At 45.0% G+C, this 15457-nt stretch overlaps 1 protein-coding gene across 3 annotated transcripts in view; it reads right to left on the reverse strand.

The window, feature by feature from the left end:
• Nucleotides 1-8114: 8114 nt before the first annotated feature.
• Nucleotides 8115-15457, reverse strand: part of GNPTAB (N-acetylglucosamine-1-phosphate transferase subunits alpha and beta) — a 59346-nt gene continuing 52003 nt past the window's right edge. For all 3 annotated transcript variants that reach the window (XM_080935910.1, XM_080935908.1, XM_080935909.1), the window contains 2 exons: nt 11535-11625; nt 8115-9330 (listed from right to left, as the gene is read on the reverse strand). In XM_080935910.1, the coding sequence (XP_080792036.1) occupies nt 9253-9330; nt 11535-11625 (169 nt within the window). In that variant the 3' untranslated portion in view covers nt 8115-9252. The remainder of the gene's footprint in view (nt 9331-11534; nt 11626-15457) is intronic.

Consider the following 15457-nt stretch of genomic DNA (forward strand, 5'->3'; position numbering starts at 1 on the left):
ATGTATAGGTGGCCTAGGTTCAGTTCCTATACGTTCCGGGTTGGTGGCTTCGGGTTGGTGGCCCTGAATGAGACCTCGTGGGCCCAGATTAGTTGACTCTGTGGGTCTTCTTGTGGTGTTCCTGACCCCTCCAGCTTCCTCACCTCTATTCTCCCACTCTCCACAAGATTCCCGTGCTCTGGCCGTGCGTCTCTGCAGATGCCTCCCATCCGCTGCTGTATGAAGCCTCTGTGAAGACAGTTATTGCTAGGTTCCTATCTGCAAGCATAGCAGAGTATCGTTAACAGTGTCAGTTTCGCAGGCAAATGGATGGAACCCGAGTATATCATCCCGAGGGTGGTAGCCCAGAGCCAGAAAAACATGTATAGTATGTAGTCACTGATAAGTGGACATTAGCCAAGAAGTGAAGGATAACATTGCTAAAATCCACAGACCCAAAAAAACCGGATAATGAGGTCGCAAGGAAGGATGCACAAATAGTCATTGGGGATGGAGAGAGGGCAGGAGAGGGGATAAGGAAGGAAAGAGGGATGGTGATCGGGTTTGGGGCTGGGGTGGGGCACCAAAGAGGGCTAGGAGTAAGAATGGAAATCAGTGTGTACGGTGGGGGCATCTCTGGGACTAGCTGGAGGCCAGGATCGGGGAGGATACAGGGAGCCTATGGGGGTGAGCCTGGCTGAAATTCCTACAAGGTGGGGGGGGTAGAGATTGAAGTGGTCACCTCTGTAGCCAGACAGGACTTCCAAAGGAGAGAGGGGGGACATCAGTCCGCCCACAAAACCTTCAACTCAAAATTGATCTAACCCACACGATGTGCAGGGATAAAGATGGAGTGGGGACAGAGAAAATGGCTAACCCCAAATAAAGAGAACAGAGAGAAGTGTCCCAGCCTGAGACTCATCCCACGTGAGAGAGCCAACCCCTGACACTAGTAGGGATTTAATATCAACTCCACCAGCATTTCTAAAGGGTCTGCTGCCAGGCCTTTGTTTGTTTTGTTTTGGCTTCTGTCTTAGTTTGGGTCACTATTGCTATGATGAAAGATCATGACTGAAAGCAAGTTGGGAAGGAAAAGGTTTATTTGGCTTCTGCTTTCACATCTATAGTACTTAAAGAAGAAACCAATACAGGAGCTTAGACAGGGAGAAAACCTGAAGGCAGGAGCTGATGTCTGTGGAGGGATGCTGCTTACTGGCTTGTTCCCTGTGACTTGATCAGCCTGCGTAGGATACCCTGGCTGTCCTGAAACTGGCTCTGTAGACAGGCCTCCAACTCAGAGATCTACCTGCCTCTGCCTCCCGAGAGCTGGGATTAAAGACATGCTCTGCTTAGCTTGTTTTTGTTTTATTTTGTTTTTTAATATAGAACCCAGAACCACTTGCCCAGGGATAGCATCACCTACAATGGGCTGGGAACCTCCCATGTCAAGCACTAATTTAAATTTTTTTAAAAAAAATTAAAATGCATAATAAAGGATAAAAATAGCTAATCATTCTGGAACTCCTTCTGTATGCCAGGCAGTGTTAGTTTTGGTTTATTTGAGATGGTGTTTCTCTGTGTAGCCCTGACAGAAAGACAGACAGACAGACAGACAACTCGTTTGTTTGGTTTATTGGTTGGTTTTGTTTTGTTTAGATTTCATTTTTTCAGGAAGTGTGGCCTAGTGCCTACACAGGCCCAGACACAAGAAATAAATAAGTTCTCTGAAACACAAACTTGGGGTGGGCCCTAGGTTGGCTATGGACACACATGTCGTATTATCTTACAAACAGCTACACCCACACACGTGGGAGAAGGGGGACATGAAACGATCTCAACAGCCTTCCATGTGTGTCTCCTTGGTCTGACTGTGGAGGAGAGATTGAGGAAAGCTGCAGTGGCAGATACTACAGAAGCCTGGAGTGTCGTGAACCAGAGTAACTTACTATACCTGCAGCTGCTTCACTGAAGACAGAGATACAGAGGTTGGGATTCCGACCCCATCCTTGGTTTCAAAAAGTGATAGAAATGGTCGAGAAGTTGACAGTCCTAATATGCTTGTTCTTGTTATTCCTCGCAGTTTTTTTTTGTTGTTGTTGGTGGCGGTGGTTGTTTGTTTATTTCTAAATATCTCTTATGGAAGCATTTTCTCAAGTGAGGCTACCTTTTCCCAGATGACTCTGGCCTGTGTCAAGTTGATATAAAATTATCAAGGAAGAGAGGAGAACAATTTTTTCCGACAGACAGAGATGACACAGTGTATTGTTGGTTATAAAAATATTCAAGTAGCATGGGGTTTTTAGCTGGTACACTTTCCCACTGTGTGGGCAGGCATGACACATTCTGTATGGGCTCAATCACCTAACTGCACAGAAACACAGGATCCAGGCAGACACATCAGCTGACCTGCTTGTGACTGGATGATATTGGTTTTGGCTTCTTGTGTTGTTTTCTGTAATGCGTACATTAAAATTTTCTTTAAAAATCCCTTTTAGAAAAGCATCATGTGGGGATGCTCAATGGTTAAGAACACTGTTCTTCCAGAGGTTCTGAGTTCAATTCCCAGCAACCACATGGTGACTCACAACCATTTATAGTGAGATCTGGTGCCCTCTTCTGGTTTGTCTGAGGACAGCAAAAGTGTACTCACATACATTAAATAAATAAATAAATCTTTGTAAAAAAGATTTAAAAGAAAAAAGAAAAGCATCATGTGCTGTTCTAAGTACAGGCGTTGAAAATGTCTTGTTTGTATTTTGGATGGCTTTATAACTGGTTATCAGAGCTTTATTCTAACCCACACTTGTATTTGTTTGCTTATGAGTTATTACAGTCTATGAAGGTCTATGAGGTCAAACTTCACCCTTCTGCGTTCTTGGACCAAACAGTTTCATTAAGCATCATGTAAAAGCAAACATCTGGAGTCCTCACATCCATTGTTGCCAACTTCAGGATTTCTAAGTCCCTGGGGTTGTGCGCATCTTGAAGGCCCGCCAAGTATGCACTGACACTTGGTGCATTTTGGCCTCCTGGTGGCAGAACATGTCAGCTTTGGGGAGACAAGGGGCCACACCTACTGGGCTTCAGCTTTTGGGAGTTCTCTTTTTAATGCTGCTTTTATAGCCCACACGCAGAATTTTCTCATATTTGGCTAAGTTTGTTCTACAGTATCCCAAGCATATTTTCTTAAATTGTGTGTGTATGTGTGCGTGCACACACACACATGCTTATGGGGAACACTAAGGAGATCAAAGGATAACCTGCAGGAGCTGGCTTCTCATTTCCCTGTGTGGGTTCAGTTATCAAACTCAGACCCTCAGACTTGGCAGGAGACAACCCCTTATGCCATCTCTCCTGTCCTTCAGGTGCATTCTGATGTTACTGTAAAGACCATCTTATATTTTTCTAATCCTCATATCTCTTTTTTCCTGTGCTAAATCTCATTGGCTAAATCATCCAACATAATGCCAAAGAGCAGCAGAAGAAACAGGTTTTTATTTTATTCGTTTGAACCCATGTCTCACTTTGAAGTCCCAGCTGGCCTAAAACTCACTAGCTTGCAGCAGTCTTCCTGCTCGGCCACCAGTACCCCGGCTATATAGGCACGAGCCACCACATCTGCCTAGCTTTTATAAAATCACGACAGTCATAGGCAGTTGTCTGCCACTCTGTGTGCTGGGAACTGGCTGGAAACATTTCGAAAACAGTGCATATTCTCAATCACTGAATCACCTCTCCAGCCCTATAGACTCACTTGAAATCTAGATTCTGCGTATGAGAGAAAAGATGTACTATCACTATGTGGCATATTTCACTTAACACGATTCCCAGTCCCTTCCGTTTTATTGCAAATAGCACAGTTTCATTCTTTATTGCAGCTGAATAAAATTCCAGTATGTATATGGACCTCATTTTCTTTATCCAGTCATCTGCTGATGGGCAGGCATCCAGGCCAGTTCACACAGAAAGATATTTCATACGGGCTTCCAATTACGCTTCGTGAGCATTCTTTCTGCTATCTTTCAGCTCCTACAACTTAGCTATTGCTACGCAACAGACCCCTCTAAAACTTAGCCTGAAGGAAAGGCCATTGTTGCATTTGCTCAGAATTCTGTGAGCCTCCATTTGCAGCTCATCTCCGCAGAGTTGTTTACAAGGTTGGGAGTATGCAAGCTCTTGGCTGGGATGCCTCAGTTAGTCTCTGGCTCATTCACATCAAAGTCCCAACTGAAGCCTTAAGGGGACTAAAGCCTCCAAGCTATTTCTGAGCCTAAAGCCTCCAGGCTCTTTCTGAGACTCTGTACGTGTCCTATTTACCCTCTCCATCCCCCCTCCAAAAAAAAAAAAAAAAAAAAAAAAAAGAAGGAAAAAGAAAAAAAAACCAAATGGCTTTAAACAGTGGAGCAATCAGTTCCTTGTGAGGAGAGGAGTCTCATTGCAGGTCTTTGGGCACAGGTAGGATTGCTGGTGCTCTCTATATAACCCACCCACCCATTCTGCATCTCCTTACGGTTTTACTGCAATATATAGAAATCTTGCTTAGTTTAAAATGCTTCGTATATTCATGCATCTATAACCAACAGCATCAACCACCCGGATGTTTCTCTTTCATTCCGTCTCTAATACAGGCCTTGATATTTTTCCATACACCTCTTACCTTCCACTCCCCTCTGCTGGAACCTTTGCAGTGTTTTTGCTAGCTCCTCCTCCTCCAAAGGTGTCACACATTGCTTTCCTCAGTTCTTTTCTCACTGTTACTTCCTCCAAATTGTCTTGTATGGGTACATTTCAGACTTTCTTCACCCCTGGTTCAAGGACCATCCTGAATTGGGATCTGATGGGAGGATGGGATGGAGACAAGGCAGGCTGGCTGTTAAGTTATACATTCTTGAAGAGAGTTCACGAGACAGCAGTCTCTTAGACTGCCTTCAAGTTGGGCAATCTAGCAACTTGGTCTTCCTTATACAGGCAGCTTCATAGGAGGGCAGCTCCCTCGTTGACTCTGTGAGCCTCCTTTGGGTGAAAGGCTCTATATCTGAGGCCAGAAGTAGACAGAGCCTAGAGCAAGCTAATCAGTGTATTTGTTCCCAATCAGAATGTTCTATATACTAGACCAGAGGGGAACTTTCTGGCCTCTCTGAGGGATGTGATTTAGGAGGAATGCCTTCATTCTGGGGACTGGACTGATAGGGAAAGCAAGTCAGGGATGGACAGAGCTGAGCAACAGTCCTGGCAGGGCAGTCATCAAGGGTCTTGAGAGGAAGACCATTGGAGGAATGAATATATATTAGAGGGGGGTTTGTTGGATTGGCTTATACCATCTGCTCTGTGTTTTGGTTTGGACTTCTGCTAAATACTGGCTCCCAAGGCCTGGTGGACCCCAGGAACAAGAGACTCTGCACACAAAGAGATGCTTTGTGACCTTGCCCCTAAAGTTATCCCTGATTGGTGACTAAAGGTGCCTCTGGCCTATAAGTGGGCAAAAGAGAGATAGGCAGAGTTTGGGTTCCTGAGCCTGGGGTCTGAAAACACACCATGAGGAGAAGGTGGAGAGAGGACAAGACAAGCTTATGAAAACCTGGCCATGAGGGCTGGCCAATTGGAGTTAAGACCAACCCAGATGGCAAGTTACACTTCGGGGGGGTTATGATAACAACGGGAAAGTAGACGCTAATAGCTTAGAGGGTAGATACCCGCCCAGATCTAGAGCTTTAAAGGATTATAAATATATAAAAGTTGTATTTTTTTTGTATGTCTCCGCAGCAGCCTTCTGGAAGCTTCTCAGTCCACGAGGCTGGGTGTTGTGGCTGTTCCACTGTGGCACTCAAAGCCTGGGGGATTCCTGGAGAGCCAATGGTCTTCATCTACATTGGAAGTCCGAAGAAGCTGGGTCTGGGTACCAGCAAAGGAGGGCAGCAGTGGCATCAGTGAGGGGGCTGTCAACAAGGTGGATCTGCTCCCTGACAGAGGCTACTGCAAGTTGGCAAGAGTGCTTTCCCCTCGGACTTCCTTATAGCTGGGCTGCCACAAAGGTGCTGTCCACATGGAAGATGGATATTCCCACTGGTTCACCTGACCTAGATGATACCTAGCATCTGTGCCCAGAGACTTGCCTCTTGGAAGATTCTAGGCCTTGGCAAGTGCATGCTATTATGTATCACACAGGTAGGTCTCAGGTAAGCCTCTTCTAAAGGACGCTTGGGGCTCATCTGTCACTTGCAATCCAAGCACGTTTCAGTGCTGAAGAATGAACTCATGGAGGCTTGAGTAGGAAAGCTGGCTGCCACTTAATAGTGAGAACTGAATTTTAAGTTGGGGCTGGACTTTGAACCAGGGGGGCAGAAGAACAGTTCAGCTTACAGGAAACCTCTTACATCATCAGATCTGGGATATGCATTCCCTCACATTCTTCTCTCTTGGCTAAGTAGCTTGGGTAGACCTTGAACTTACTATCTTCTACCTGTATCCTTCAGAACTCTGGGATAGATTGGCATCACCATGGCAGTCAGGACAAACACACTGACAGGGCTGGTGAGTTTGCTCAACAGGTAAAGGCACAAGCTGCCAAGCCTGACCCATGTTTCCTGGGATCCATGTCTCAAGGAGAGAACTGACTCCTACCAAGTGGTTTTCTGACTTCAGAAGGTATGCTGTGGTGTGCATATGCCTCACACAATGTATACTGGCACACACGATATAAGGTGGCTGTGGTGGCGCTCACCTTTAACCCCTGCCTGCACACAGGAGGCAGGTGGATTTCTGTGGAATTTAATCAGCTATGCCATGTTGTTGAGAGGACAGGAACCTTGGTGACATGACCAATTGTGAACCTGATGAAAAGAATCTGTCCTTTTGTCTTTCTACCTCCTTCCCTGTCAGCATAAGGTATCATTTCACTCCTAGGGGGTCATGGCATTCAAGTTGTCAACTGGAAGCAGAGCAGCCCTCCCCAGACAACTGGACCTCGCCTGCGCCTTGACACTAGACTTCTCAACCCCTAGAATGACTGGAAAATGCATTTCTGTTCTTCATAAATTACCCATCCTCGGTTATATTCCTTATAGCATGCAGAGATTACAAGCATGTTGTGCTTTAATTTAGTATCACAAGTTGACTTAAGACACATTCTGACCTGTTATGGAATTGCACCTGAAGAGTTTTTATAAGCTTTTAAAGTCTTTGGCTATTAAGTGCTTATCAAATCCTGTCCCAATAACTTGCTGAATCATTAGATAATGATTCTACAAATGTTTGTATTTAATTACCCACTCTATTACCAAGCTTCTCACTAGGTTCAGTTCATCCAACTGCAAAAACCTATATTACTCCCAAAGGTCCATTAAATAACTTCCCCAAAATAAAATCTCAGCTTTTAAATAATACCCAGATAGCCCTTACTATTTTTTTTTTGACAAATTCCATTCAGAATCTATCCCCACCCCCATAAAGCAACATTCTCCAGCATGTCATATCTAACCTTACATTACTTCACACTCAATAATGTTCACTGCAGAGCCTAAGAGCCAAGCACACCCACACTGACAGCCATTCAATTGACTGTTCAATCTGGACAACAGTAACCCCAATCTTCAAAGACTTACAGCTCAAAGCACAGGGCTGGAGAGGTGACTCAGTGATTAAGAGTACAGGCTACTCTTCCAGAGGATCTGGGTTTAATCCCTAGAGCCTAGATGGTGGCTCCCAACCATCTGCAACTCCAGTTCTAGGGGATCTAAAACCCTCATCTGGTCTCCAAAAACACCAGGCATATGTATGGTACATGCAGACAAAATACTAACAATAAACTCAAAGTTTCAATAAATGTGTTTTTTTATGAGACTTCAATTTTTGATATACATAAAATTTATAGCACAGACACAGTATTTACATTTCAAGTTCTCATTACAAAAATGTGTGCCATTTCGGAGGAGTACCACTGAGATCATGATTGAGGGCATCTCCACTAAACCACTGCATAATGTCATAATGGGCGTGGCTCATGTCAGGGTTTGCTTACCCACCTGTTGAAAATGATTTTCCAGTCAGTCAACAAATGGCCCAGGGGAACAAGTCTGGCTGAGGCCTGCTTTTGCATAGCTGCAAACTAAAGCAGATTTTTGTCTTTTTTAACTGGGTTGTTTACAAAAAGAAAAATGAAAAAAAAAAAAAAAAAAAAAAAGCTGGGTAGTGTTGGTAGAGGCAGGTGGATCTCCAAGTTCAAGTCCAGCCTGGTCTTTAAAGTGAATTACCCAACAGCCAGGGCTACACAGAGAATCCTTGTCTTGGAAAACAGCCAAATGATAAAATAAATCCCCCAAAACAGTAACAACAACAAATTTAAGCAAAGAAGACTGTTTGACAAAGATGGATGCGTGTCAAGTTATTTACCTTTCTTTTGCAGAAGCTGGCTGGCCCCTGCTCTGTATAAAGCAAGCAGGGTTAGCACTGGAAGGTAGGATGGATTTCCCGCCAGACACCAGTCACGTGCTGGTGACGTCAGCACTACTCCTTTCTGAAGTGAGGCACTTTTGTTTGCGTATGTACATTTCTGACATGATCACATGCGGTGAGCGAGCGGCACTGCTACCAGACACTAGCCCTTTGCAACCAGACCTGCACTCGGCATCACAGTTTCCCTGGGGAATGAGTTAAGCAAGCTCAAAGCACTTTCATCTCGAGCTCTTCAGTAGTTAATAGTGATCCAAGACCACTTGAATGTTAATAAAATCAATAATTTAGATATGCTGAAGCAATTGTTCTACATTATTTAAATAAGATCTATACAAACATGTTTTGACATCCTGATTCGTTATTTTCAGAAGTGAGAATGACTTAGTAGCCACTTGTTGTTTTAAGGACAAATGAATCAAAGGGGGAGAGAAGCGAGGAGAAGTTAGGCGATGGCTTTGGAATGCAAAGACTGGGCTCCCTCCGCATTTGCTTTCAAGATGGCCGGCCTGGCTTCTCAGTCTGCAGTAATGGGGGGAAGAAACCGGCACCTTGTCAAGGAGGGTTTATCAACAAGCTGAGAGGTCCGTCAGCAAATCCTTTAGAAGTATAAGCTGCACAAGCTATAGACACAAGTTCTTAGTGTGCTGAGGAATTCCAGATTAGCGGGCTAGCTTCACGTCGCAGAAGAACACGGTCTGTATGCTGTCCCTTCTCCCCAGGAGGCTGCCTCTGGGCCACATCACATCATAGGGACACCGCTGTGGTGGCGAGGAGGGGGATGTTCACAGATGCTGAGGTAGGTGACTGTCAAATGAAGATCTTCTACACCCTGATCCGGTCTGGACTAGCTTCCTTGTGCGTCCTCCTCCTGGGGAACAGCTTCCTCTTCAGAGCAATTATCTACGTGATGGAGGACAGAAATTAAAGATTGGTTTCCAGAATTCATGACAGACTGTTAGTTAGCAAAGGAGCTTTTCTTCTGTGACCTGCCCATTCTCGATCACTGCCACAGTCTGATACAACAATAGCAAGGACACAAAGCAATAAGAAAAAAACAAAACCAAAAACTTCCTTCGAGTTCTGCTTTGGGCCATACATAGTCTTCCGTGTGTGCTCACAGACATGCAAGATTAAACTTATGTTGGCCTGCAATTCATTTTTTTGAAGATCGATAATGACCAATTTTACATAGCCAATGCTAAGGGTATTTACTTCCAAGATCTTTGTCCAGTTTTATTTGATTGGACTGCCTTTGTTTAATCATTAGAACACAAATTCTGGTTTGAATAGATTCTCTTTTGTAAGACAGTTAAAAAAATACATTAAAATCCTCTTGGTATATTTTTCTACACTTAACAGGCATTTGAAAATAGAGACAATGGTTAGGACTGGGTTGCAATGAGAAACATCCATTTCAGGGGCTGGAGACAGAGACAGCTCAGCGTTAAGAATCCTGGCTGTTCTTGTAGAGGACCTGGGTTTGATGTCTAGCTCCTATGTTGTGGCTGGGTCCTGCTCTGGGTAATCTGATGCCCTCCCCTGGCCTCCTCTGGCACTGCACATACATGGTGTACAGAAACACATGCTGGTGAAACACCCACACACATAAAAATAAACAAGTAATAAGAAATGCATTTAAAGTTCATTTGTGAATTTGTTTGGAACCTGAATAAATACTTCTTCTCTCAGAAACACAGTTACATGTGCTGTGGTAAATGGAAACCCTAACTGCCATTGTGAAGCTGCTATGAGGAAAAACCCAAGTGTATCTCTCTCCGGTTTCCATCTGGATTCTGCTGTTGACTTTATCTTTCCTCTCCCCGTCTACACAGGACCAGCCCAGTCCATCCCTTCAAGTAGAGGCTGGTTGGGCCTTTTGAGTATCCCACTGAGTAAGGCCAAGGTTGAAGGTTGTCTGTGAGGGTGGTAAGGGGCGGGAGAAGGATGGACACTGATTTGGTATGAGATCAAGGTGCTGGAGAGGCATGGACGGGAACCCCCTGTCCTTCCTTCCCAACCTTCTAGCTCCTTGCTCCTGGGACAAATGACACAAGAGAAGGCTCGGCCTTCACGCAGCTTACAACACTCCCAGTGGTTTGTTTTAGCTAAGTCCCTCTCCTTCATCTAGAAACAGCTGAGAGAAGGTTGCTAAATTTTGTTTTGTAGTTTTTTTGTTATTTGAAGTTCTTTTCTAAGTTTATTTTTTTTCCCCTACAAGAACACGGTAATGGAGATCGGGAATGGTCTAGATACTTGGGTAGCACATGAAGGTCCAGCTACCACATTGTCCCGTCCTCTCGATGTGTATTTACATCTTCCTTACCAGTGTGTGTTTCCTGGGTGTGACAAATGGCAGCTCTACCCCCACTGCCCCGCCCTAGGCTTGAACCCCCTTTCCTCCCCTTCCATCTTTTCCTTCACAGTATTTCACCTCTGCAGTTCAGTGAAGGTTCTTGTCACTTCTGTATTATTATTACTATGTCACCCATTCCTGGGCCCTCATTAGGAAATTGAATGCACACCCAGGTGGACAGAAGGGAGAGGCTGATGACTGAGGAGGAGGGACAAAGGACAGTTCAAAGGGATGTAAGCAGGAGAGTGCCAGTGTGTGTCCAGGGACACACAGGACCACAAGCACCCGAGGAGATACTGGCTTCTCTAAGAAAAAAAAAAGGAAGAAAACTCGTACCAGAGAATGGTGCTAGGCATAATTTGGGTTGGAAACAGACCTTCTAGGTATGGTTTGAAGTCCACAAAAATAAAAAGGAAGACAAAAATGAATAAAAGTTCGCTGGACATACTGCACACACTGACACGGGGCTATAAGCTGATGGCTGAGCACTTCATGACTGGACGTGTTGGACACGCTGACACAGAGTGATGTGCCAATAGGATAAATTTAAATGTTCTGTTTACACCGACTTCCCTTACCTTTCCTTCTTTTTCCTCCCTGTGGGAAGGGAGGCTGGTGATACAGATTTTCAATACAATCTCTAAGTAGCCCAGGCTATCCTCAAACATCCCAAGAAGTAGGATTCTCCACAGGACTGTGGGTGTGAGTTTCTATCATTTCTAAAAGGCCATGAGAAACATAGAAAACTTACCTGTTCAGCAAAAAATGAGAATACAGTAAATATAATTAATGTTGCCAGTACGCAGTGCGTCCAAAACTTCAGCTTGTCTCGATACGCTCTCCTGTTCAGAAACAGAAGTTACTCACTGATCTTTACAAAAAACACACTGTGCATACTGTGAAGCAAAAAGATCTATCCAGTCGACCCTAAAATATTAATAAAATAGACATTTCTAACATGAGTTCAGATCTATTATCTTATAATAAGTACTTTACTTCAGGTAGTAAGCTTCCTCTGTTTCAAAAGTACTTGTAGACCTTAAAAATAACATTTAATTTTGTTTGTTCATTTTCATTAATTTATTTCAGAAAAAAACAAAATCGCTGTGGACATAGAGGGGATGAACCAACGTTTCTGCCTGAAAGTGTTTGGAAACTTGGGGAGTCACTGACATGCCATCATTCAGGTGGATAGAAACATGCGTCATCAAAATAAGGTCTTATAGAAACCCCCAGAGAGAGGAGCAGCCTCGTCACACTTTCCCTTAGCCTTGAGTGAGAAGTGGCGCTTCCGGCTGAGAAGTCAGAAATGACCGTGGCAGAGGGGCCCCGGCCGCCCAGAGTCCCGAAGAGCCAACAAAGCTCTGGGAAGAGCAGGGTCACAGGAAGACGGCTGACAGGACCTGGGGCCACTCTGGAAATGAGGTTAGCCTGTCAAACCCTAACAGGACTGCAGATGAACCGCGGCATACAGGCAGGGTGATTATGGAGACTGAAGGACAGACAGACAAGCAAGACACACAGTCCGTTTTTACCTGGCGAAGAATGAGGGGCTGTTTTAGGGTGAGAAGAAAAAATATCAAGCAAAAGTGACCTTCTGAGGGGAGAATGAAGGGGACCTGGAGTTGCCAAGAACTGGGGATAAAGAGATGAGTGCCGTGAAGAACATTCAGTAAAAATGCCTGACGTGTGGTTTCAAAGACAAACTAGTAACTACATTTGGGTTTTTGCCTCGTCCCGGTCCTCATAGCTCTTTGGGAAGGGACGTCTCTCCAGTTTAAGGCCTATTTTTCCGCACATGGTTATTTGTGTGTTTCTAACATCTGTGAGCACACCCAGACAGCTCTGTGGACTCTCCCGTGTGCAGGGTCATCCGGGATGCATGTGGGCTTCAGAGGTCCCCGCCACAGCCGTGCTCACAGCTGCACTAGTCACAGTGACTAAGACACAGAAGCAGCATAGAAGTCCGTCAACAAGTGAAGGCATAAAGGAGATATGGCTCATATTCACGAGGGATTTCCTGAGCCATAAGGAAGAATGAAACTGTGATGTACTCGAGAGAGTGGATGCCGGAAATGCTCAGGAAAATGGCCAGACTCAAAAGACAAATACCGCACGTTTTCTCTCATGCGTGGATTTTCCTCTGCATTCCTGTGTGCAGGCAGACTGAGAACCTAAAACGTCACCATGAGAGGAAAAGAGAAACTCCTACAGGGTCAGGTGGGGGATAGAAGCTAAGGGAATACACATATCGTGAGGGAATAAGGGATGCTCAAGGGGGAAAGAGGACCGAGAAGGCAGGGAGACAGGGAAGGAGAGCCGGGGAACAGAACAAGGCATGTTATTATGTATACTAACAAAGACATCTGATATAAATGTAAAAAATGCTGAACGTATCCTGCACTCAAGAAGCTGAGACAGTGGGGGGGGGGGGCAGGGGAGCACCTCCTTGTTTTCCTTAGCGCACTGATTCCTCAGAGCAATACACCAGCATCTGTGTTTCAGGACACACGGAGTGACTAGACAGAGTCTTTGGGCGCTTTGGTTCTGAGCTTCTTAGCTTCTTTGTTAAGGGCTTTCTGACAACATATTGGCAGGAACTTTGTTCAGAGAGACTGAAAGCCTTCAGACCCTGCAGGCTCAGTGCAGGAATTACTCTTTCTTTTCTTTCTTCTTTCTTCCTTTGCAATAACCAAATTGAGAACACTCCAGTTGGCACCCACAATGAGTCCTGATCAGAATGGTACTTCCTCTCTCCAGTTCTTGTTCTATGACAAGAATGTCCCTGACTTCATGACAAGCACACGTTGCCATGGCCTATGGGAGAAGCAGTTGTGTAGGCATACGTTATTGTGCACAGTGTAAAGTTTATCCTTGTGTTACTCAAACAGTGATTTCTCTGCCCTCGCATCTTGTTGCCATCCAGACACGGCAACGTCTGATGTCGGGAGCCTCCGTCTCGGCTGGAGAGATGGCTCAGCGGTTAAGAGCACTGACTGCTCTTCCAGAGGTCATGAGTTCAAATCCCAGCAACCACATAGGCTCACAACCATCTGTAATGGGATCTGATGCCCTCTTCTGGTGTGTCTGAGGACAGTGATAGTGTACCTTTACATGAAATAAATAAGTCTTTAAAAAAAAGGTCTCCATCTCAAGCTGTGTAAACAATGCTGCCTTGTCGATATAAAAGCTGGAAAAGCCCCTAACTAGGCAATAGAGAGAACAGGGCAGAACTTCCGCCAGGCGGGGGAGGGGAGAGAGAGGGGAGGAAGAGGATTCTTCAAGAGGAAGGGTCTGGAGAGACATCAACATAGAACACGCCTGAAGCCCAGAAGGCCAGACCAATACAAAAACACAAGTTTCCTGGGGATTTTGGCTGGGAGGTGGCAGATTAGGTCAGAGGATTAGAATAGAGTTATGATGCCTAGTTATTGTACTTGAAGTTGAAAATAAATCTTGGTCTCTCTGTGTCGTTATTGGGGGACTAGCTAGGATGAAGAGGAACAGCCGCTGTATTAATGTACTGAATACTTTTACAGCTTCCCATAGAGAGTATGCAGCTTCGTTCATCACCCACTCTGAGCTTCTGACAGCAGGTGGCTGCAAAGGAGAGACTCAGCTTCATCTTGACGCAGCCAACTCCTAGGAGGTGCCTCGGAGAAGCGCTCAAACTGCTCTTAAGCCTGTCACTTACTCAACTGTGCCGCTGAAGATAGAAACTGGACTGGGGGGCGGGGTTAACACTTGGAAGCTCGGGGATGCTGAACACGGTGAGAAGCTTCTCCTTGTGAGAATGAACAGGCAGGGCAGCGAGAAGACTCAGTTATCCAGCCGCACCCACCAGGCTCTTTCAACTGAGCACCGCTTTCGGCATTCCCATGAAGGCCAACAGACAGCACCAAAGCCTACAGCAGACATTTTAACCACCAATCTAGTGTTCCCAGCAATGCATTTTAAAAGTACCTTAATTTATGACTCTCTATGTTCTGTTATTACAGAAAACATCGTCTAACTATTATTGCATTGGAACACAGAATCGGGGGCAACTTCAATCTCTGTCCCCAGGGTATGGGCACTCTTATTTGGCTCCAGAATAAACTCAGGTACTTTTGACATGAGAGCTGATTTCTGCAGACAGCTGCTAACCTGATTGTTCCTACCACTTCGTTTTTAAGGTACTTTTATTTATCTTTTTGTTTTGTTTTGTTTTATGAGTACAGAAACGTCACAAAACCTTTGCATAGAGGAACATATTATTGGGAAACCTGAATTTATCTCCCAGGCCACAATCACTCTCATTTGGCCCAAGAGTGAGCTTTTATTCCCTTTGGGGTGAGAGGTATGTTTCATAAGGACAAAAATCTAGTCCAAGTGTCACCTTCCCAAAAGAATCACTGTTCTCATCCCCAGTCCACCAATATCCTCGGAAACCTTACTGCCCCACCTAACATATTCTCTGACGCCCCTCACCCCGACAGAAGGCAACCTCAAAGACAGCACTGCATGTTCCATCCTTGGATCCCAGCACCCGACCCAGGGAGGCAGGCGAAGGGTTAAACGCTTTCATAAATTCAGAGATAAAGTTGCCTGCCACATGACAGTGAATAAAAAAAACAAAAGCACACAGAACAGCTACAGAAGGTACTAGAATGTGTGAACATGAGTCAGGCTTGG

Source organism: Micromys minutus (genome assembly GCF_963924665.1).
Source record: "Micromys minutus genome assembly, chromosome: 22".
NCBI classification, from domain to species: Eukaryota; Metazoa; Chordata; class Mammalia; order Rodentia; family Muridae; genus Micromys; species Micromys minutus.